This window comes from Stegostoma tigrinum, chromosome 2, assembly GCF_030684315.1.
Source record: "Stegostoma tigrinum isolate sSteTig4 chromosome 2, sSteTig4.hap1, whole genome shotgun sequence".
Lineage (NCBI taxonomy): Eukaryota > Metazoa > Chordata > Chondrichthyes > Orectolobiformes > Stegostomatidae > Stegostoma > Stegostoma tigrinum.
Genome location: NC_081355.1, coordinates 119762015 through 119787042, shown reverse-complemented (window position 1 = coordinate 119787042; position 25028 = coordinate 119762015). Strand labels below are relative to the sequence as shown.

Here is a 25028-nt window from a genome sequence, read left to right as displayed (position 1 = left end):
TTCCTCCCCGTTTTTCCACTCTCAATGGTCAATGAAAATTGTTCAATACCAAGGTATTTTACCTATATAAGAAGAAGCACCATAAGATTCAAAACTGGTACAATAACAAATTAACTCATGATTTGATAATAGATGAGTTTTACAGCTTTTCTCTGGTCCATTGCTGCATTCCACAATGAACCAGGGCTTGCCTCTGATCTTATTGATGAAATGTTAAAGTGAGATATTACCTGCCTTCCCATGCAATAATTGAACAAGAACAGAAAAATTCTACCTGTTGACCTGGCAATGTTTATTAATAAACCAATATTATTAAAACCATGATAACAAAGTGTGAAGCTGGATGAACACAGCAGGCCAAGCAGCATCTCAGGAGCACAAAAGCTGACGTTTCGGGCCTAGACCCTCCAGCATCTGCAGTTCCCATTATTTCTGATACATTATTAAAACCATACCATGTTGGAGCAGAAGTATGCCATTCGATTTAGTGCGTCTGCTTTGCAATTCGGTGAGATCGTGGTTGATCTGATAGATCTCAACTCCACTTTCCTGCCTTATCTCCATAACCCTTAATTCCCTTCTGTTTAAAAATCTGTCTGTCTCAACTGTGAATACATCCACAACCCAGCCTTAATAGCCTGTTGCAGTAAAGAGAACCACGGATTTGCTGTCCTTTGAGAAAAAAATTTCCCCTCATCTCTTTCTTACATAAGTGACTCCTTACTTTGAAATTTTATTCTCTAGCCTTCGGCTCTTCCACAGTGGGAAAGTACTTCTCCACTTCTACCCTGTCAAACTCCCGAAAAGTCTTATATACTTCAATATGGTTGCTTTTCATTCTTCTAAAACCCAATGCGTATGAACCTAACCTACTCAATCTCTCCTTGTAAGAAAATTCATCCTGATCTGGAATTATTGTCTTGAACCTGCTCTGTGGACTGTTTGCAATGTGAGTAGATAAGGAGTCCAAAACCAATCACAATATTCCAGTTGTGGTCTGACTATTATCTTCTATAGTTTTAACAATTACCTGTTTTTATACACTCTCTGATGAAGGTTCTAGGCCTGAAATGTCAGCTTTTGTGCTCCTGAGATGCTGCTTGGCCTGCTGTGTTCATCCAGCTTCACACTTTGTTATCTTGGATTCTCTAGCATCGGCTGGAGCCACTTATGTAAGAAAGAGATGAGGGGAAATTTTTTTCTCAAAGGACAGCAAATCCGTGGTTCTCTTTACTGCAAAAGGCTATTAAGGCTGGGTTGTTGGGTGTATTCACAGTTGAGACAGACAGATTTTTAAACAGAAGGGAATTAAGGGTTATGGAGATAAGGCAGGAAAGTGGAGTTGAGATCTATCAAGATCAACCACGATCTCATCGAATTGCAAAGCAGACTCACTAAATCGAATGGCATACTTCTGCTCCAACATGGTATGGTTTTAATAATGTATCAGAAATAATGGGAACTGCAGATGCTGGAGGGTCTAGGCCCGAAATGTCAGCTTTTGTGTTCCTGAGATGCTGCTTGGCCTGCTGTGTTCATCCAGCTTCACACTTTGTTATCTTGGATTCTCTAGCATCGGCTGGAGCCACTTATGTAAGAAAGAGATGAGGGGAAATTTTTTTCTCAAAGGACAGCAAATCCGTGGTTCTCTTTACTGCAAAAGGCTATTAAGGCTGGGTTGTTGGGTGTATTCACAGTTGAGACAGACAGATTTTTAAACAGAAGGGAATTAAGGGTTATGGAGATAAGGCAGGAAAGTGGAGTTGAGATCTATCAAGATCAACCACGATCTCATCGAATTGCAAAGCAGACTCACTAAATCGAATGGCATACTTCTGCTCCAACATGGTATGGTTTTAATAATGTATCAGAAATAATGGGAACTGCAGATGCTGGAGGGTCTAGGCCCGAAATGTCAGCTTTTGTGTTCCTGAGATGCTGCTTGGCCTGCTGTGTTCATCCAGCTTCACACTTTGTTATCTTGGATTCTCCAGCATCGGCAGTTCCCATTATCTCTATTTTTATACACTGTTCCCTTTGAAATAAAGCTAACAGTGCATTTGCCTTCCCTATTAGCTGCTAGATTTGGATACCAGCTTTTTGTGATTCATAAACAAGGGCCACCAAATCGTTGAGACAGCAAGAATCGGAGATGCTGGAATCAGAGATGACAAAGTGTGGAAAATTCTGATGAAGGGTCTAGGCTCGAAATGTCAGCTTTCCTGCTCCTAAGATGCTGCTTGGCCTGCTGTGTTCATCCAGCTCCACACCTTGTTATCTCAGATTCTCTAGCATCAGTTCCTATTACCTCTGGCCTATGGTTACATTTTCTTTGATCTCCTCCCTGTTTGAATAAGGGTGTTGCATTGGCAGCTTTCCAATCCTCTGGAACTTTTTTTTTGAATCTAAGGATTCTTGTAAGATTATTACCAGTGCACCCACTATCTCTGTAGCTGCTTCCTTGATAAAATCCTGTGATACAACCCATCAGGTACAGTAGAGTTGGCAGCTTTTAGCCCCATTAGTGAGCCTAGTGCTTCTTCTCTTGTGACAGTTATTTCATGTATTTCCTTTCTCCCTTTTGGTCATTTAGCATTTTTGGGATGCCATTGATGTCTTCTATCATGAAGACTGATGCTAAGTATTTATTCAACTCCTCTGCCATTTCTGAGTTCCTCATTATTATTTCCCCAGTGTCATTTTCTAAAGGAATATTTAAACAACTTTTCTGATCATTGCCATATTATTGCGAGGGAGGATCTGCTGTGTGCAAATTTATTGCAGAATTTCACACATTGCAGCAGTAGCTACATGCAAAGTTCCAATTAGCTGCAGAGTGGCTTGGGACATCACAAAGGTGTGAAGGTATTTTATAAATGCATGTCTTTGTTCTGATGGTGATTCATGAGTGGATGAAATGTTGGGTTACCGACTTGCAAAGTATGGCTCATCTTTTGACTTTTCAGAGCTTCAACATCATTCGTAATGCTTGAATCAGAGATGAAATGAAGTATTTGCCTCTCATCTGGAAGGGTGCCACTGCAAAGGCACTCAAGAAGCTTGAGAACGTCCAGGAAATAGTTGCCCACTTCATTGATACACATGATACTGGGCGTAGAATCCATCCATTTAATGACTTCTTGCTGCAACTGCAGTATATCTGATCTATTGATCAGATTTTTGGGACATTGGAACTGGTTCTGGGGAAGGTGGGACTATTAGAAATTGGACAATCTACACCTGGGCCAGACTGGAACCAATGTCCTTGGGGGTGCTTTTGCTCATGCTGTGGGGGAGGCTTTAAACTAATGTGGCAGGGGGATGGGAACCAAATATTGGACAGAAAGTAGGTAGTAACTAAAGCCTGTAGAGAACTAGATAATGGACTCAGCGTGACTGAAGGGAGCAGATGATGAACACAAGGGGACAGGTGGCCTGAGGTGCATTTGTTTTATTGTGAGAAGTGTAATAGGTAAGGCAGATGAGCTTAGGGCTTGGATTGGTACCTGGGAGTATGATGTTATTGCTATTACTGAGACTTGGTTGAGGGAAGGGCAAGATTGGCAACTAGTTGTCCCAGGATATAGATGCTTCAGGCGGGACAGAGAGGGAGGTAAAAGGGGTGGAGGAGTTGCAATGCTGGTCAAAGACGATATCACAGCCGTACTGAAGGAGGGCACTCTGGAGGACTCGAGCAGTGAGGCAATATGCGTAGAACTCAGAAATAGGAAGGGTGCAGTAACATTGTTGGGGCTGTACGACAGCGAGCGTGAGATAGAGGTACAAATATGTAAACAAATTGTGGAAAGGTGTAGGAGCAACAGGGTGGTAGTGATGGGAGATTTTAACTTTCCCAATATTGAGTGGGATTCACTCAGTGTTAGGGGTCAAGATGGACCAGAATTCGTAAAGAGCGTACAGGAGGGTTTTCTAAAGCAGTATGTATGTAGTTCAATTCGGGAAGGGGCCATACTGGACCTGGTGTTGGGGAATGAGCCTGGCCAGGTGGTTGAAATTACAGAAGGGGACTACTTTGTAAATAGTGACCACAATTCCGTAAGTTTTAAAATACTCATGGACAAAGATGAGAGTGGTCCTAAAGGAAGAGTTCTAAACTGGGGGAAGGCCAACTATACCGAAATTCAGCAGGATCTGGGGAATGTAGATTGGGAGAAACTGTTTGAAGATAAATCCACATTTGATATGTGGGAGGCTTTTAAAGAGAGGTTGATCAGCGTGCAGGAGAGACATGTCTCTGTGAAAATGAGGGATAGAAATGGCAAGATTAGGGAACCATGGATGACATGTGAAATTGTGAACTAGCTCAGGGGAAAAAGGAAGCACACATAAGGTCTAGGCGACTAAAGTCAGAGGAAGCTTTGGAAGAATATCGGGAATATAGGGCATATCTGAAATGAGGGATTAAGAGGGCTAAGAAGGGACATGAGATATTGTTAGCAAACATGGTTAAGGAAAATCGAGCAAGAGGGTAACTAGAGAAAGGATAGACCCACTTAAGGTCAAAGAAGGCAAGTTATGCGTTGAGTCAGAGAAAATGGGTGACATTCTTAACGAGTACTTTGCATTAGTATTCACCAAGGAGAGGGACATGACAGATGTTGAGGTTAGGGGTAGATTTTTGCTTAGTCTAGGTCAAGCTGGCATAAGGAGGGAGGAAGTGTTGGGTATCCTAAAAGGCATTAAGGTGGACAAGTCCCCATGTCCGGATGGGATCTATCCCAGGTTATTGAGGGAAGCGAGAGAGGAAATAGCCGGGGCCTTAACAGAGATCTTTGCAGCATCCTTAAACACGGGTGAGATCCCGGAGGACTGGAGACTTGCTAATGTTGTCCCCTTGTTTAAGAAGGATAGCAGGGATAATTCAGGTAATTATCGTAGAACATAGAAAAGTACAGCACAGTACAGGCCCTTCAGCCCACGATGTTGTGCTGTGGAATACTCCGAATCCAAAAATAAAATAACCTAAACTACATTCCCCTCAATTCACTGCTGTCCATGTGCATGTCCAGCAGTCGCTTAAATAATGTCTAGCAGTTGCTTAAATATGTCCAGCAGTCGCTTATCGACCAATGACCCTGACGTCAGTGGGAGGGAATCTGCTGAAGAAGATACTGAGGGATAGGATCTATTCCCATTTGGAAGAAAATGGGCTTATCAGTGATAGGCAACATGGTTTTGTGCTGGGAACGTCATGTCTTACCAACTTGATAGAATTCTTTGAGGACATGACAAAATTGATTGATGAGGGGAGGGCTATAGATGTCATATACATGGACTTCAGTAAGGCATTTGATCAGGTTCCGCATGGCAGGCTGATGGAGAAAGTAAAGTCACATGGGGTCCAGGGTGTGCTAGCTAGATTGATAAAAAAAACTGGCTAGGCAACAGGAAACAGAGAGTAGTAATGGAAGGGGTTTTCTCAAATTGGAGACCTGTGACCAGTTGTGTTCCATGGGGATCTGTGCTGGGACCACTGTTGTTTGTGATATACGTAAATGATTTGGAGGAAGGTATCGATGGTCTGATTAGCAAGTTTGCAGATGACACGAAGATTGGTGGAGTAGCAGATAGTGAAGGGGACTGTCAGAGATTACAGCAGAATATAGATAGATTGGAGAGTTGGGCAGATAAATGGCAGATAGATTTCAATCCGGGCAAATGCGAGGTGATGCATTTTGAAAGATCTAATTCAAGAGTGAACTATACAGTAAATGGAAAAGTCCTGGGGAAAATTGATGTACAGAGAGATCTGGGTGTTCAGGTCCATTGTTCCCTGAAGGTGGCAACGCAGGTCAATAGGGTGGCCAAGAAGGCATACAGCATGCTTTCCTTCATCGGATGGGGTATTGAGTACAAGAGTTGGCAGGTCATGTTACAGTTATATAAGGCTTTGGTTCGGCTACATTTAGAGCACTGTGTACAGTTGTGGTTGCCACATTACCAAAAGGATATGGATGCTTTGGAGAAAGTGCAGAGGAGGTTCACCAGGAATGCCTGGTGTGGAGGGTGCTAACTGTGAAGAAAGGTTGAGTAGATTAGGAAGACAGAGATTGAGGGGGGACCTGATTGTGGTCTATAAAATCATGAGGAGTATAGACAAGGTGGATAGCAAGAAGTTTTTTCCCTGAGTGGGGTACTCAATTACTAGGGGTCATGAGTTCAAAGTGAGAGGAGGAAAGTTTATGGGAGATATGCGTGGAAAGTTCTTTACACAGAGGGTGGTGGGTGCCTGGAACGCGTTGCCAGCGGAGGTGGTAGGCGCAGACATATTAGTGTCTTTTAAGATGTATCTGGGCAGGTACATGGATGGGCAGGGAGCAAAGGGATACAGACCCTTAGAAAATAGATGACAGGTTTAGACAGAAGATCTTGATCGGAGCAGGCTTGGAGGGCCAGAGGGACTGTTCCTGTGCTGTAATTTTCTTTGTTTTTTGTTCTATTGGATGCAATGTAGTATTTCACCAAGCTTATTTCAACATCCCCTATTCCCAATTCCTCCACCTCCGCCGCATCTGCTCCCACGATGAGGCATTCCAATCCCGCACATCCCAGGTGTCCAAGTTCTTCAAGGACCGCAACTTTCCCCCCACAGTGGTCGAGAACGCCCTTGACCGCGTCTCCCGCATTTCCCGCAACACATCCCTCACACCCCGCCCTCGCCACAACCGCCCAAAGAGGATCCCCCTCGTTCTCACACACCACCCCACCAACCTCCGGATACAACACATCATCCTCCGACACTTCCGCCATCTACAATCCGACCCCACCACCCAAGACATTTTTCCATCCCCACCCCTGTCTGCTTTCCGGAGAGACCACTCTCTCCGTGACCCCCTTGTTCGCTCCACACTGCCCTCCAACCCCACCATACCCGGCACGTTCCCCTGCAACCGCAGGAAATGCTACACTTGCCCCCACACCTCCTCCCTCACCCCTGTCCCAGGCCCAAAGATGACTTTCCATATTAAGCAGAGGTTCACCTGCACATCTGCCAATGTGGTAAACTGTATCCATTGTACCCGGTGTGGCTTCCTGTACATTGGGGAAACCAAGCGGAGGCTAGGGGACCGCTTTGCAGAACACCTCCGCTCGGTTCACAATAAACAACTGCACCTGCCAGTCGCAAACCATTTCCACCCCCCCTCCCATTCTTTAGATGACATGTCCATCATGGGCCTCCTGCAGTGCCACAATGATGCCACCCAAAGGTTGCAGGAACAGCAACTCATATTCCGCTTGGGAACCCTGCAGCCCAATGGTATCAATGTGGACTTCACCAGCTTCAAAATCCCTTCCCCCACCGCATCCCAAAACCAGCCCAGCTCTTCCCCTTCCCCCACTGCATCCCAAAACCAGTCCAACCTGTCTCTGCATCCCTAACCTCTTCTTCCTCTCACCCACCCATTCCTCCCACCCCAAGCCGCATCTCCATCTCCTACCTACTAACCTCATCCCACCTCCTTGACCTATCCCCTCCCTACCTCCCCACCTATACTCTCCTCTCCACCTATCTTCTTTTCTGTCCATCTTCGGTCTGCCTGCCCCTCGCTCCCTATTTATTCCAGAACCCTCACCCCATCCCCCTCTCTGATGAAGGGTCTAGGCCCAAAACGTCAGCTTTTGTGCTCCTGAGATGCTGCTGGGCCTGCTGTGTTCATCCAGCCTCACATTTTATTATCTTGGATTCTCCAGCATCTGCAGTTCCCATTATCACTTATTTCAACAGCATCTCTTTCTCTTGTGATGTCTACAGTCACGAAGAACAAGTACAGAGTTATGGGAACATCAACCTCTAAGTTCCCCTCCAAATGACATACTGTCCTAATTTGTGTTGTGATGTTATTGCCACTCGGACAATGTCTTAGAATTTTCTCCCTCACATCTTTCAATACCACAATATATTTAGGGTCATACACCGTTCTCCATGGCCAATATCAGGAGTCATGAAGTCCGTATTGCCTTCCTGGTACTAAAGTTCAGGATATCTTAATTACTACCAAAAGAACTGCAGATGCTGTAAATCAGGAACAAAAACAAAGTTGCTGGAAAAGCTCAGCAGGTCCGGCAGCATCTGTGGAGGAGAAAACAGAGTTAACGTTTCGGGTTCGGTGATCCTTCCTCAGGGTCACAGAACCCGAAACGTTAACTCTATCTTCTCCCCAGATGCTGCCAGACCTGCTGAGTGTTTCCAGCAACTTTGTTTTTGTTCAGGATATCTCATCAGGGTTACTGAAAAACTTGAAGTTAAAGGGGAAGACCCAAGATAACGTGGTCTATGTAGGTACCAGAAATAAAGGTCAAATGAGAAAAGATGTTTTGCTGAGGGAGTAAGAGGAGCTAGAGCCTGAATTAGAAAGCAGAATGAAAAAAGGAATAATCTCCTGAGCAACAGGCTAATTGACACAGGATCAATGAAATTAAAGCAGTCAGCACTTGGCTCAAGTATTGGAGTGAGAGAAATGGGTTTGAAATCATGGACCATTTGTACCAGTACTGTGGATGGAGGGAGCTATTCTGATGAGATGGTCATCACTTGAAACATATGTGACCAGAGTCCTAGCGAATTTCACAACTAAGGCCATAAATGTGGCTTTAAACTAAATAGTTGGGGTGAATGTTCAATTGCGTGTAAAATTACAAAATCAAAATTGAATGAGAAGGTGGGAGTGCAAGTTACTTATGATGCTGATTGTTGACAAAAAATAAAGGGAAGGGATAGAATGTGGGAACATCATATTGCATCAAGGAATTGTACAAATGTCGGAAAGTATGATAGTAGAACAAAGTTAAAGGCTTAATATTTGAATGCATGAGGCATTTGGAATAAAATTACCATTACAAATAGAAACAAATGGTATGGTTTGGTGTAGATTACTGAGATGTGGGTGCACGGAGGCCAGATTTAGGAATTAAACATCTAAAGGTCCTCAGTGTTTTGGAAGGGTAGGAACTATGGAAAAGGACTGGTGCAGTTTTGTTAGCAAAGGAAGAGTGCTGAAGTCAGGAATGATATAGGCACTGAAGATGAAGACATAGAATCAGTCTGAGTAGAAATAAAAAGTAGTAAGGGAAAGAAGTTCTCGTGGGAGTAATTTATAGATCCCTAAACAGTAACTCTACAGAGGAGCTCAGTATAAATCATAAACCTACTGCAGGCTTGTCAGAAAGGGACAATAATAGGAAGGTCTCCTCACTTGAGAAAGGATTTGCTGACCGTAGAGGGGGTGCAGAGGAGGTTTATCCCGGAGTTGAGAGGGTTGCCTTTTGGGGAGTGATTGAGTAGACTGGGTCTATGGTCATTGGAATTTAAAAGAATGAGCAGGGATCTGAAAATTATGAAGGGAATAGAAATGATAGAAGCAGGGAAGTTTTTTCCACTGGTGGGTGAAACTAGAACTAGGGGGCATAACGTCAAAATTATGTGCAACAAATTTAGGACTTAGTTGAGGAGGAACTTGTCCACCCAAAGGGTTCTGAACCTGTGGATCTCCCTGTCCAGTGAAGCAGTTGGAGCTACCTCGTTGAATGATTTTAAAGCAGATAGATAGACTTTGAACAGTAAAGAACTTAAGGGTAATAGTCAGCAGATGGGTAAGTGGAGCTGGGTCCATGATAAGATCAGCCATGATCTCATTGAATGGCGGAGCAGGCTTCAGGGACCAGATGGCCTACCCCTGTTCCTATTTCTTATGTTCTTACGTAATTGTTCTGGAGAGAGTGCAGAGAAGATTTACTAGAATGTTGCTAGGGCTGGAGAATTGTAGCCACATGGAGAGATTGGGGTTGTTTTTCTTGGAACAGAGAAGGCTGTGTGTTGAGATGATTGACGTACACAAAATTGTGAGGGGTATAGATAGAGTAGATAGGAGGAATCTGTTTTCCTTGGCAGAAAGTTCAAAAACCAGGTGTCATGGATTCAAGTGAAGTGGAAGAGGGATTAGAGGAGATGTGATTAAAAAAAAACTTTTCTTTGCAGGGGGTGGTAAGTATCTGGAATTCATTGACTAAGTTGGTGGTGGAGGCAGAGACCCAACATGCTTTTAAAAAGTACTTGGATCTGCACCAGCTGGCACAAAACATAGAAACGGATAGCAAAAGCTTCCCTAAGTAGTCCATTGGAGGGTGAGACTGGATACTTAATAGTGGGAACACAGAAATAACACAGACAATAAATTGAAATTTTGCCTCAGTTTTCATGGTGGAGGACTGCAGTATCATCCCAGTAGTAACAGGTAATGCAGTGGTTGTTGAAAGGGAAATAGGATAGAAAGGGTTATCGAAACCTGGAATAATCATTATCACTCAGGAAAAAGTACTGACTAAGCTATTGCGATTGCAGGTAAACAAGTCCCCAGGGCCTGATGACCTACATCCTAGAATCTGAAAGGAAGTAACAGTTGTGATAGTGGAACCACTGTTTACAATATTCCAAAATTCCCTGGGGGGGATGTAAGAAAAGTGGACTGGAAAAATCGTCATGTAGCATCCTTATTCAAAAAGGGAGGGAGGCAGAAAGTATGAAACTATAGACTCTTGTTGGGAAATTCATCCATTATTAAGGAAGTAATAACAGGACATTTGGAAAGTAAAAATACCATCCATCAGAGTCAGCATGGTTTTATGAAGGGGAAATTGTGTTTGACTAATTTGCTTGAAGTCTTCAAAGATGTAACAAGCGAAGTGGATAATGGGGATCCTGTAGGTATAGTATGTCTGAACTTACAGCAGGCATTCAAAAATGTGCTGTAGAAAAAATTAATACGCAAGGTAAGATCACATGGGGTTAGGATTAATGTAATAATTGGATAGAAGATTGGCTAACCAACAGAAAGCTGTGGACTGGGATAAATGAGTCTTTTTCTGGTTGGCAAGGTGTAACTGGTGGGCGGGGTGGGGGGGGTGCGGTGTGGGTTGCAGGTCCAGTATTCGGCCCTCAGATGCAACTATTTATCAGCTATATTAATGTCTTGGATGCAGGGATAGAGGGTACAATAGCCATGTTTGCAGATGACATTGAAACAGGTGGGAAAGTAAGTTGCAATAAAACAATAAAAAGATTACAAAATGGATGAATTATGTGAACAGGCCAACATTTGATATAACATAGCTATGTGTGGCATTATCCATTTTGGTCAGAAAACAACTTATTATCTGAAGGAAGAGAAACTGCTGAGTGCTTCAGTGCAGTGGGCTCTAGTTGTCCTCATGTATGAATCGCAGAAGATTAGCATGCAGGTATAGCAGGTAATGAGGAATTAAAATGGAATGTTGGCATTCATTGCTAAAGGAATACTGTATAAAACTGCAATTGTAGAAGGCATCAGTGAGACCACACCTAGAGTACTGCTTACAATTTTGGTCCCATTGCTTGAAGAAGGATGTAATTGCATTGGCGGCAGTTCATAAGAGATTCATTGAATCCCTACAGTGTGGATGCAGGCCATGTGGCCCATCGAGTCCACAGCAACCCTCCAAAAGCATCGCACCCAGACCCACCCCCTTACTCTATAATCCTGCAATCCCTTTGGCTAATCCACCTACCCCACCCATCTTCGGACTGTGGGAGGAAAGCAGAGCACCCAAGGAAATCCACTCAGGCACAGGGAGAACATGCCAACTTCACAGAGGCAGTCACCCAAGGGTGGAATCAAACCCAGGCCCCTGGCACTGCCAGGCAGCAATGCTGACCACTGAGCCACTGTGCTGCTCCTTAATAAGGTTCATTTGATTAATTCCAGACATGAAAGGTTTGTCTTATGAAGAGAGATTGAACAGTTTAAGCCTACAGGGGATTCTGCTATAACGCATATTCTGGCAATATGAATTGGCTATACTGCAGTTGCCAGCAGGGGAATGCAATTGCTAAACCACACACTTTTGTTGGCTATAATGCAGTTCCATCGTGTAGGTATCTTGCTGTCACGAGCCCTCTGCTAATGATACCTACAGTGTACTTGTATATTGCTGTGATTCTGAGAGTCCCAGAGAAATTCTCCATCAGCTTTCATTAAAATGGAAAAGTAAGAAGCCAACAGATCAGTTATCAGGAAAAGTAGGGTGTAGGGGAGAGAGAAAAACAATGTATCTAACTTACTTTGAAAGGAAACACTGTGAAGCACAGGACCTAGGTACAACAGAAGGCTCCAGCAGCCAATTTAAGTAATTAGTCAGATCATGGTCGACTTATGTTGCAACTTGGTTTTCCCACCTTTGCTCCATATCCCTCAATACTGTTGTGGTGTGGTGATAAAATTGCTGAGGGCGTCTGAGTTGCTATGGCAACATACACATTTGTATGTCACAATCTGGAACTGTGAATAAGGATGGTGGAGCCGGCAGTGTTTTTTTAATCACACGGCTGGCCAGGAATCTCTCCCAATCTTGCAGTCTGCTACTGGCAGCATTGGAAGAATTTGCTGTTCGATACTCAAACTTTTTAGCCACATTTTGATCGCACTTTCCCTGGCAATTGAAGCCTGAGCCAGGACTTGAACCTAGATGTTCTTGCTTACAAAGGCTTACATCTTCCATAACCTCAGGATGTTACAAACAGCTTGACAGCCCCTGAATTATTTTTGAAGTGTAGTCATTGTAGAAAATGCAGCAGCTAATTTTCTTACAACACTCTCCCACAAGCAACAATGTGATAATGACCAGACAATCTGTCATTATGTAGCTGACTAAAGGATGAGTATTGACCAGGACACCTGGGTAACTGCCCTGCACTTTTTGGAAATAATGAGGACATTTGTGTCGATCTGCGAAGGAGCTGTGAAGCTGCTGCCATAGTTGGACCGACCTGTCAGAACAGCTGCTAACAATAATGCTATTATTTGTGTTATGCCTTTTTAGTGGTCTGCCCCAATCCAGCCGAAAATAGAATTGAGGCCAAAATGAGATCAATCATGGCTGTATTGAATGCCATAGCAGGCTGAAGGGGCTGAATCACCTACGCTCCTAATTCTTATGTTCTCATGTATCAGCAGTCAGTCTGAGAGAAGGTGCAATTTTATCTTCTCAGTGTGTGGGAATTATGGGATTGTTACAGCACAGGAGGCCATTTGGATGTCATGTTCTCACCAGCTGTCAGTATGAGCAATTTACCGAGTGCCATTGCCTTCTCCCTGTCATCATGCACAGTCTTCATTTTCAGATTTGAAATGAATTCCCTCTTGAATGCTTCAATCAAAAGGACTTGGACTACATTTTCAGGCAGTATGTTCCAAATCCTAATCATTCATGTGAATAAGTTTTTTTCCTCATGATAACCGTTGTTTTTTTTGCCAATCACCTTATATCTGTGCCTTCCTCTTCTTGATTCTTCCAATGATAAGATCTTTTTTCCTATCATCCCTTTCCAGATCCCCAATGATTTTGAATACATCTACCATATCTCTACTGAATCAAATATGGTTTTGCATTTATTTTTAACATGCAAACGAATGATGATGTAGATAAACATTGGTTTAAATCATCTTCCTAAACTCGGGGAAATAAGTATTGATGTCTTGGAAACAATCCACATTACAGAAGAGAAAATATCTGAAGAAGGTTTTTGAAGAAGGTTTCTGTTTTCTGAAGAAGTATCTAGGCCCAAAATCCTGCTCCTCTGAAGCTGGTTGGCCTGCCGTGTTCATCCAGCTCTACACCTTGTTATCTCAGATTCTCCAGCATGTGTAGTTCTTACTATCTCTGAAATAAGTTTATTCCAGCATGTTTTGGGATGTTAGGAAAGAAATTGCAGGGCCTCGGCAGAGACATTTGTATCATCTATAGCCGCTATGATGTGCTAAAGGATTGGAGGATGGCAGATGTTGTGCCTTTTTAAAGAAAGGATGTTAGGATAAACCTGGGAACAATAGACATGTGACCCTGATGTCAATGGTAGGTAATTTGTTGAAGGGGATTCTGAGAGACAGGATTGACATGCATTTGAAGAGGCAAAAATTGATTAGGGATGGTCAGCACGGCTTTGTGCATGGGAAACTGTGTCTTACAAACTAGATTGCGTTTTTTGAGAATCTAACCAAAAAGATAGATGAGGGCAGAGAAATAGCCTTTGTCCACATGGACTTTAGTAAATCCTTTGACAAAGTTCTGCATGGTATACTGATTAGTAAAAGTAGATTACATGGGAGTCAGGTAGAGCTTGCCAAATGGATACAAAATTGTCTTAATGGTAGGAAACAAAGGGTAGTGGTGGAGGGCTGGTTTTCGGATTGGAGGCCTGTGAACAGAGATGTTCCACAGGGATTGGAGCAGTGTCCAATGTTATTTGTCATTTAAGTAAATGATTTGGATGAGAATTTAGGAGCCATGATTACTACGTTTGTGATTGACACCAAAATTGATGGTATAGTTGACAGTGAAGAAGTTTATCTAAGGTGGCATTGAGATCTTGATCAATTAGGTCAAGGGCTGAGGAGTAGCAGATGGAGTTTAATCTGGATTAAAGTGAGGTATTGCATTTTGATAAAACAAAGGCAGGACTTATACAGTTAATAATAGGGGCCTGTGTAGTGTTGCCAAACAGAGGAACCCAGGTGTTCAGGTACATAGCTCTTTGAAAGTTGTTTCACAGGTAGACGGGATAGTTAAGAAAGCGCGTAGCATGCATGCCTTCATTGCTCCAACCATTGAGTGTAGGAGTTGGGACAACATGTTGAGGTTGCACAGGACTTTGATCAGGCTAATCTTGGAGTACTGTATACAGTTATAGTCGTCCTGCTACAGGAAGGATATTATTAAATCAGAGAAAGTTCAGAAGAGATTTGCCACCATGTTACCAGGATTAGAAGGTTTGCTTTATAGGGAGATATTGGATAGGCTGGGACTTCTTTCACTGGAAAATAGGAGGTTAAGGCATGACCTGTTATATATCATGACAGCCATAGATTTGGTGAATTGCAAATGCCTTTTCCCTAGGGTGGGGAAGTTAAAAACCAGCAAGCATATTTTTAAGATAAGAGGAGAAAGATTTAAAAGGGAGCTGAGGGGCAATATTTTCGCACAGAGGGTGTTTAATAAGTGGAATGAGCTGCCAGAGAAAGTAGTGAATGTAGGTATGGTTACAATATTTAAAAGGCATTTGGATAGGTACAAGAATAGGACATGTTTGAAGGGATATGGGCCAAATGCAGGCCAGTGGAACTGGTTTAGTTTGGGAAACTTGGTTGGCATGGACACATTGGACCAAAAGGTCTGTTTCCATGCTGTATGACTCTATGACTGAAAAAGAACCTTGAGATACGTGGATATCAAGAGGCTTAAATGACTGGAAAATGACAGACACTAAGGGATCAATACTGCAGAAATCCTAGAAGAATATATCGTAGAGGAATAAATCCTAAAAGTGTCAATGGCACAAAATTTCCAGCATCAAGAGTGGCGCAGCAACATCACTACTGACTGAGTTGGTTGAATTCTAAGGGACCTAGCTACAACACTGGGATTATGGCAGCTAATGAGAGCAGGAACAAGAGGGAAAAACTTATTTGGCCTCATCCTTACCAATCTGCCTGCAGTTGATGCTCATGACCCATGACAGAATTGGTAAAACTGACCGTGACATAGACTTTCTGAAGCCAATGTCCCAATTTCACATTGAGGATATCCTCCCCCATGTTGTGTTGCACAACCACAATATTCGATGGGATAAACTTTGAACAGATCGAACAACTCAAGACTGGGCATCTCTGGGGCACTATTCAGCAGCAGGTAAATTGTATTTCAACACAATCTGCAACTTCATGGTCTGCTGCACATTCTATTCCACCATTACCATTAAGATAGTAGATCAACCCTGGTTCCATGAAGAGTTCAAGAGGGCACACCAGGAGCAACACCAAGCATTAAAAAACTGGTAAACCTACAATATAGGCCTACTTGCATGCCAAATGGCACCAGCAGTAAGCGATAGACAGGGCTAAATGATTCCACAACCAATGAATTGAGTGGATGATGCATTTAGCCTCCTCCAGATGTCCCCAGAATCACAGATACTGTCCTTCAGCCAATTCAATGTACTCTACACGATATCAACAAATGGCTGAAAGGACCAAATACCACAAGACTATGGCTCCTGACAACAGTTAGCAATAGTACTGAAGACTTGTGGTCCAAAACTTTCTGAACCTCTAGCAAAACTATTCCAGCACAGTCATAACACTCACATATGCCCAACAATGTGGAAAATTGGGAACAAAAACAGAAGTTGCTGGAAAAGGTCCGGCAGCATCTGTGAAGAAAATATCAGAGTTAACGTTTCAGGTCCTTTGACCCTTCCTCACTGTTCCTGATTTACAGCATCCACAGTTCAATTTTTATTTAATGTGGAAAATTGCCGAGGTATGTCCTATACACACAAAGCAGGAAAAATTGAACCTGGCTAATTATTACCCTGTATGAAAGTGATGGAAGGTGTTGTTATCAATAATGCTATCAATAGCACTTGCTTTGCACAAACCTACTCACTGATGCTCAGTTTGGGCTCCAGGGCCACTTAGCTCCTAGTCTCATTACAGCTTTGGTTCTCATATGGACAAAAGAAACGTATTCCAGAGGTGACCTGAGAGTGACAGCCATTGAATCCAAGGCAACATTTGACCAAGTGTTACATCAAGGAGCTCTAGCAAAGCTAGAGCCAATGGGAATAAGGGGGAAAATGACTGCTGGTTGGAAACATACCTGGCACAAAGGTAGATGGCTATAGTTGTTGGAGGCCAGTTATTTTGGGTACAGGGCATTTCTGCAGGAGATCTTCAGGGTAGTGCCCTTGGCCCAAAAATTTTCAGCTGCTTCATTAATGACATTTCTTTTTTATCAAGGTCACAAGTGTGAATGTTCAATGATGATCGCATAATGTTCAGCACTCTATGTGACTCCTCAAACACAAAAATTGTCCTTGTCCAGCGCAGAATACTGAATCAATTTCCAGACTTGGGATGACAAGTGGTAAGAAACATGCATTGCACATAAATGTTAAGCAAAGACCATTTACAATAGGAGAGAATCTAATCCTTGTCCTTGACCATTAATGACTTTAACACCTCTGAAATTCCCACTATCAATGTCTGAAGATTCCCATTGAGCAGAAACTGAACGGAACTAGCCATATAAATACTCTAGTTACAAGAGTAGGTCAGAGCCTAGGAATCCTACAGTATGAATCTCATTTCCTGACTCCGCAAAGCCTGTCCAGCTGAAAGGCTGAAAGCCAGGAGTACGACAGCATATTCTCCACTCCAACAACACTCAAAAAGCTTGACACAATGCGGCCTGATTAGCTGGCATTACATCCTCAAACATTCACTCCCTCCACAACCAATGTATAACAGTTGTGGTGTGTACCATCTACATGTTGCAGTGACAAACTTCATCAAGGCTCCTTCAATGTCACTTCGCAAACCAATAACGATTATCACCTAGAAAAACAGAAGCAGCAGATACATGGAAAGACCACCAGCCTCATGTTCCCTTTTGATTTATTCAACATCCTGAATTTTCTGTTTCTCATGGGCATGGGCATGGGCATTGCTAGTTGGCCACCATACTATATTGCTGTTCTTTTACTGTTGTTAGATCAACATCCTGTGACTCCCCCACGAAAGGCTTGTTTGATCTACCTGCAACACCTTCAGAATGCAGCTGTCCATCACATTGACAAGATCAAATACAGAGAGGCAATAAATGCTGACTCAGCCAGTGACACCCACATCCCATAAATGAATTATAAAACGTAAAATCAAGGTAAAGTCGAAGGCTTTTAGGAAACCATAAAAAAAGGACAACTAAAGAAAGTAGAGCTAATTAAAGACCAAATGATAACCTGTATGTGGAGGTGGAAGACATTAAGCAGGACCAGAATGTGAGACGGGCTTGTAAGATTGCAAGTAGCCTTATCAGATCATCTCCATCACAGTCTTGCCATCAGAGCATTTTACCCATACATAAAAGTGACCCTTGTATATTCCCTTAGCACTTTACTTTCTAGTGCAATTAACAATTACTTGTTTTAAGGCCCCTTTGCAGTGCTACCTAAATTGTTGCAGAGTTGCTGTAGAAGGTTGATGCCTTGCACAGATGAAGACTGTCAATGAGGATCAATCCATGAGTATGCCGTTGAATGGCTGTGTTCTGGAAGGCCTTGCTATGGAGAACCTTGGTGGCAGCAGTCTAATCAGGTTGGCAGATAAGGAACAGTAAATGGCCTGATCAAGTGACAGGGGTAGGTGATACGCGGAGAAGACAACAAGTTTGTGCTGCATGGAATCACAGTACCCCCAACCACCACCACCACCCCCCCTCTTCCCGGGCGGTGTCTCAGGAATCCTGGTTATAGTTGCTGGACTACTCAAACACTGTAAGCCCTTTACAGCACTGTAACCCACACCCATGATGGCAGCAGACTGAACAGTATTTAAAGCATACTGAGCTTCCACTCCATCGTTCAACAATGCGTGGCTGCTGCATGTGGAATCAAACTACTTCATCATCCAACAGGTGCTCCATCAGAACAAAAACAAAGTTGCTGGAAAAACTCAGCAGGTCTGGCAGCATCTGTGAAGGAAAAAACAGAGTTAACATTTTGGGTCCAGTGACCATTCCTCAGAATTGGGCCCACAAGTTTACAAACAGACTGGACTGCCATGTCCGTGCTGGTAAAAATGGGTTCCAAACCCTGTACAAGCCCTGACCCACAAGCTTGACTCTTTCATATTGAATGCTATCTGGCAGACTTACAAATACCGGAGAATGTTGTTGCTGAGACTTAGACTGCAGCATCTTACCAGGTGCAGTTTCTTATGCTTGTCTCTAAATTGCACGTAATGGCAATATCTGAGCTTGTGGTTGCACATGTGAAGTTAGGTAGCACTATGATTTCATCATCTATCTTCTTCTTTTCCACTACTGCTTGGCCAGGCTGCACTTCTTGAATATCTGAAAGAAGAAAGGCCCAAGGGTATGGTTGTGATGTGCTTAGAAGTGGCTGGAGTGGGGGATTAAGAGGTGTTACTTATGTCATCTTGAACTTGTATATCAGAGGAGAGTGTAAGATGAATGATGTGAGGTGTATTAAGTATGAGGGTACTTACGTTTTCATTGGTTTCAACCTTGTTGCTGGTCACAACCTTAGCAATGGCAGGGTCAGTCCCTTGACTTGATCTAAATTCCAGGGAACACAAGCCAAGCCAGTTTAACCTTTCCTCATGAGACAACCTGTCCATTCCAGCTATTAGCCTAGTAAACTTGGATAGGCACAGTTTGATTCGTGATAGTCAGCATGAATTTGTGAGGGGTAGATTGTGCCTCATAAACCGGATTGAATTCTTTGAAGAGGTGACCAAACACATGGATGAAGGTAGAGCAGTAGATGTGGCATACATGGATTTAAGTAAGGCATTTGCTAAGGTTCTCCATGGTAGACTCATGCAGAAGAAAGGAGGCATGGGATGGGGGAAATGTGGCAGATTGGATTCAGAATTGGCTGACCCTTAGAAGACAAAGGGTGGTAGTGGATGGAAAATATTCAACATGATGCTCAGTTACGAGTTGTGTACCACAAGGATCTCTTCTGGGTCCTCTTCTATTTGTGATTTTTGTAAATGATTTGGATGTAGCAGTGGAAGGATGGATTAGTAAGTTCGCAGATGATATGAAGGTGGGTCAAGTTGTGAATAGTGTGAAGGGCTGTTCTAGGTTACAAAGGGACAGTGATAGGATGCAGAGCTGAGCTGAGCTGAGAAGTGGCAGATGGAGTTTAACCATGAAAAGTGTGAGGTGATTCATTTTGGAAGGACAAACTTGAAAGCAGAATCCAGAGTTAACGGAAAGATTCTTGGCAGTGTGGAGGAGCAGAGAGCTCTTAGGGTTCATGTCTACAGTTCCCTGAAAGCTGCCACCCAGGTGGATAGAGTTTTTAAGAAGGCATATGGTGTGTTAGCTTTCATTAGTAGAGGAATTGAGTTCAAGAGGCATGAAGTTATGCACCAGCTATAGAAAAGGCTGGTTTGGCCACATGTGGAGTATTATGCCCAGTTCTGGTCACCTCATTACAGGAAAGATGTAGAAGCATTGGAAAAGGTGCAGAGGAGATTTACCAGGAATGGAGGGAAGGTCTTCTGAGGAAAGGTTGAGAGAGCTAGGGCTTTTCTCTTTAGAACAACGATGGATGAGAGGTGACTTGATAGAGGTGTACAAAATGATCAGAAGTATAGATAGAGTGGACAGCCAGAGATTTTTTCCTGGGGTGGGGTAGCTATTACGAGGGGACATAGTTTTAAAGTGAGTGGAGGTAGATATAGGGGAGACATCAGAGATAGATTCTTTACTCAGAGAGAGGTCGGGGCATCGAATGCATTGCCGGAGAGGGTGGTGGAGTCGGCCTCATTAAAGGCTTTTAAGCAGCTAATAGATAGGCATACGGATGATCATATAAGATAGGGGTAGAGGTTAGATAAACCTTAGGATTAGGGTAAAAGTTTGGCACAACATCGTGGGCCGACGGACCTGTACCGTGCTTTGCTGTTCCGTGTTCTATGTTCTAAACCTTATCTGAACTGCAGAGTTAATATGCAGATTAGCTGTGATCCAATTAGACAATGGAATATGCTGACTGAGCAAAATAATATATTCTTGGCCCTATGTTCCTGTGAGAAAATAATATTTAAAAATAGTTCTGCTACATGTGTTGCCCATTCCTATTGGTACATCTGTTTCTATGAATATTTAATATCATTAAATATTACTCACAAAATTCAAAGATATTTCATATTGACAGGGTTTTTTTCAGAAGTGGTGGAATAGTAGTGTCACTGGACAAATAATCCAGAAACCAAGATCTAATTTTCTGAGGAAATTGGTGTCAATACCCCCATAGCAGCTGGTGCAATTTGAATTCAATAATGTTCTGGAATTAAAGCAAGTCCGATGGCAACCACTATTGACTGTTGTAAAAACCCATCTGGTTTATGAATGTACTTTAGGGCAGAAAATCCATTATCTTTAACTCATCTGGCTACATGTGCCTGCAGACCCGCAGCAATGTAGTTAATTCTTAACTGCAGTCTGAAATGTCTCCAGGCCATTTAATTCCAGTTCAGTTAGAGATTGGAAATAAATGCGGGTCTAACAATCACAATCCATATTCCATGAAAATGAAAATACATATTTGTTTATTGTTTTTGTTGCTAAAATGTTCATTATTTTGATTGCAGAAATACTGTATAGAAGTAAGTGCAAGGAATCAACTGTCTCTTGGTGATAACTCTGTGGTCATGAATATACTTAAGCAGAAAGATGCACTAATTTCATCTTTGAGAGAACGATTACTGGATTATGAGATGCAAGAACAAATGCATCAGGTATATATTTGTGACTTAGAATAAATTTTTGCTTGTGCCTATTTTAGTATTTCACTGCTAACTTTAGTCATTGGTATATTTAAATTTTGTGTTATGGCTTTCAAAAAGAACTTTTTTGCATTTGACCATTTGCAAAATTGTGCATTCAAACATTGTGAAAGTATTGTGTTCTGTGCACACATGATTAGTTTCAATAATGAACATACTAAAATAACAGGTAAGAAAAAATCAGCTGATCCACAAAGCATTTCCAACACCATCATGGTGAAACACTTCTTTCCATCTTTTCCCTTGCATCTAAACCCCTTACCACATCCATGTGACCTCCTGGAGAAATCAAAGGAAGAAAAAGTCAGTGAAAACAATCTCTATAAATTTCCTCTCTGCTTACCTAAGGTGATCAAACCAGTTCAAGAGTCACGTGGTCCAACTGTTAATATATAAAGGCACTTCAGTTGTGTAAAATACCATCTGATCTGTACCAGAAGTGGTCCAATTCTTCCTTGGATACATGCAGTATCATTACCCATCACATTAGCCAATAACATAATCCAAAACTCTTGATCTTCCTCAGGAATCAGATGCCAAAGATCCAGCCTACTCCTACACTTAAATTGTTAAAAAAATTCCTACAAATTACTGACAAGTTAATATTGTATAAATGGGAACTTATAATTAAGAATGTGACAGTTACAGCATGACATACATTGATTAATAAGCAATAAGGAGTAGACAAAAAGCCAGTGAAATTCAGCATTGAAGTACAAAGATCTTTCAAGGTATGATTACAAAAAAGTTACAATGAACGTTCACAATGGGCAGAATTTTAACCACTAAGTTGGCAATTTTGGATGTCTAAAGTCCTGTAAAGCCAACATGACCACACATACAAACTTTCAGGTTTAACTGAGGTGAGTTTGGAGGTGAGCAGGAAATCTCTGTCTACTTTCAGTTGTTTCAGCAACAGGAATCTGGGAGAAAGCGCAAGGGCAGCCTGGGAAAATAAGCTTTTCCATTATAAAAGCCTTACCTCGAGTGACTACGGCCTTTCAGTTGTTTCAGCGGCGGGAGTCTGGGAGAAGGTGTGACGGCAGCCTGGGGAATTAAGCTTCCACCCAGTAAATTTGGGAGTTAAATAATACCCGAGACACTACACACGGAGTGTCCCCCACCCTCCCACCTCCTGTAACCTAATAATAACAACTAAGTGCGGTGAGCAGGTAAGCTATTTGCTTTTTATTTCCTCATCTCTTTGTTATCTTTTGGGGTGGTCGCATAGACGCCAAATCCTCTGGGAGCGGGTCGGATGGGAAAGCCGAAGTCTGTTTGAGTATATAACGTAGTAAACTTACTGGCGCAGCGAACACTGCGAAATTTAAAACAAAGCTAATTAATTTTAAATAATTAACTAAGTAGAGATGACAGGCCAGGCGATGTGTTGTAGCTATATGATGTGGGAGCGAGCTGATCCCATTGAGAACGGCAGTGACCACGTCTGCAGCAAGTGTTGGCTGCTGGAGGAGCTCCGGCTAAAAACTGATGAGCTGGAATCCAAACTCCAAACACTGCAGCACATCCGGAGGGGGGAGAAATACCTGGATGCTGTGTTCCAGGAGACAGTCACACCTGGTATATTAACTAATGTTAATTCAATTGGCGGGCAGGGACAGCAGTGTGTGACTGCGAGTGAGGCAGATAGAGGGACCCTGCAGACAGGAACACAGGAGCTGCAGCCCTTGACATTGTCCCACAGATATGAGGCACTTGCTCCCTGCATGGATGAGGAACAGGGCTGCAGGAAGGGTGAGTCAACTGACCGTGGCACCATGGTCCAGGAGGCCATTCAAGACGGCAGAGCAAAAAGACAGATTGTAGTTGTAGGGGATTCCATCATCAGGGGGATAGACAGTATCCTCTGTGAGCAGGATAGAGAATCCCACATGGTGTGTAGCCTGACCAGTGTCAGGGTGTGAGACATCACTGACCGGCTTGAGAGGACACTAGAGATGGAGGGGGAGGATCCAGTTGTTGTGGTCCATGCAGGTACCAACAGCATAGGCAGGACGAGGGAAAAAGACCCGTTTCGGGATTATGAAAAGCTAGGAGCAAAATTAAAAAACAGGTCGTCAAGGGTCATAATCCCTGGATTGCTGCCCGCACCACGTGCAAATTGGCACAGAGAGGCGAGGATCAGGGAAGTAGACACATGGCTAAAAGAGTGGTGTGGGAAAGAGGGTTTCCTTTTCATGGGGCACTGGCATCAGTTCTGGGACAGGAGGGATCCATACCGTTGGGATGGACTCCACCTGAACAGGGCCGAGTCCAGTGTTCTGGCGAAAAGTGTAAATAGGGTGGTTAATAGGACTTCAAATTAGTAAGTAGGGCGGAAAGGAGAAGTGAGCATTGAGGGAGAATAACAATTAATGTAAGGCAAAGCAGCAGGTTAGCAGGTGACGAGGAAGCTTCAACTCCAATGAAAACTGGAAAAATGTGAAAGTGAAGGAGAACTCAAGAGCTGTTAGTAATGAAGGTAATAGGACCCAAAAAGAAGGTGCAAAGACCGGCATAAGGACTCTTTATCTGAATGCTCAGAGCATTTGAAACAAGGTGGATGAGTTGACGGTGCAAATCATGGCAAATGGGTATGATTTAGTGGCCGTTACAGAGATATAGTTACAGGATGATCATAACTGCAAGTTAAATATCCCGGGGTATCAAGCTGTTCAGAAGGACAGACAGGAAGTTAAGGGAGGTGGTGTTGCTCTGATTTTTAAGGATGATATCAGGGCTGTAGTGAGAGATGATATAGGTTCTACTGAACAAAACGTTGAATCCATTTGGGTGGAAATTAGGAATAGCAGGGAGATGAAGTCACTGATAGGTGTGGCCTATAGGCCACCAAGTAATGACATCGTGATGGGGCAGGCAATAAACATAGAAATAGCTAATGCATGTAAAAATGGTACAGCAATTATCATGGGGGATTTTAATCTACATGTAGATGGGTCAAACCAGGTCGGTCATGGCAGCCTTGAGGAGGAGTTCATAGAATGCATCCGTGATAATTTCCTTGAACAATATGTAATGGAACCTGCAAGGGAGCAAGCTATCCTAGATCTCATCCTGCATAATGAGACAGGAATAATTAATAATCTCTCAGTTAGGGATCCTCTCAGAAGGAATGATCACAGTATGATTGAATTTAAACTTCAGATGGTGTGTGAGGAGGTTAAATTCAGTACGTATGTCCTGTGCTTAAACAAAGGAGTCTATGAAGGAATGAGGAAGGAGTTAGCTAAGGTAGGATGGGAGCAAAAACTTCGTGGTGGGGCAATTGAGGAACAGTGGAGGACTTTCAAAACAATTTTTAACAGTCCTCAGCAGAAGTAAATTCCAGTGATAAGAAAAAACTGTAGGAGTACAGAGAGAGTCAGCCATGGATGTCTAAGGAAATAAAGGAAAGTATCAGATTAAAAAAAACATACAAAAATGCAAAGTGTAGTGGGAAACTAGTAGACTGAGAAATCTTTAAAGGCCAACAGAAAGCCACAAAAAAAGTTATAAAGAAATGTAAGATAGATTATGAGAGTAATCCAGCTCAGAATATAAAAACAGGCAGCAAAAGTTTCTATAAATATGTAGATC

General features: G+C 42.7%; 1 protein-coding gene across 9 annotated transcripts in view; it reads left to right on the top strand.

The window, feature by feature from the left end:
• The window catches only part of c2h10orf67 (chromosome 2 C10orf67 homolog), a 247269-nt gene that overhangs the window by 48547 nt on the left and 173694 nt on the right, over positions 1-25028 (top strand). For 7 of the 9 annotated variants that reach the window (XR_007246588.2, XM_048522278.2, XM_048522240.2 and 4 more), the window contains one exon: positions 21237-21383. The exons of the other annotated variants lie outside the window; for them this stretch is intronic. Coding sequence is in view for 6 of the 7 variants with exons in the window: in XM_048522278.2 (XP_048378235.1) it covers positions 21237-21383 (147 nt within the window). In the remaining variant the exon portion in view is untranslated. The remainder of the gene's footprint in view (positions 1-21236; positions 21384-25028) is intronic. 9 annotated transcript variants of the gene reach the window in all.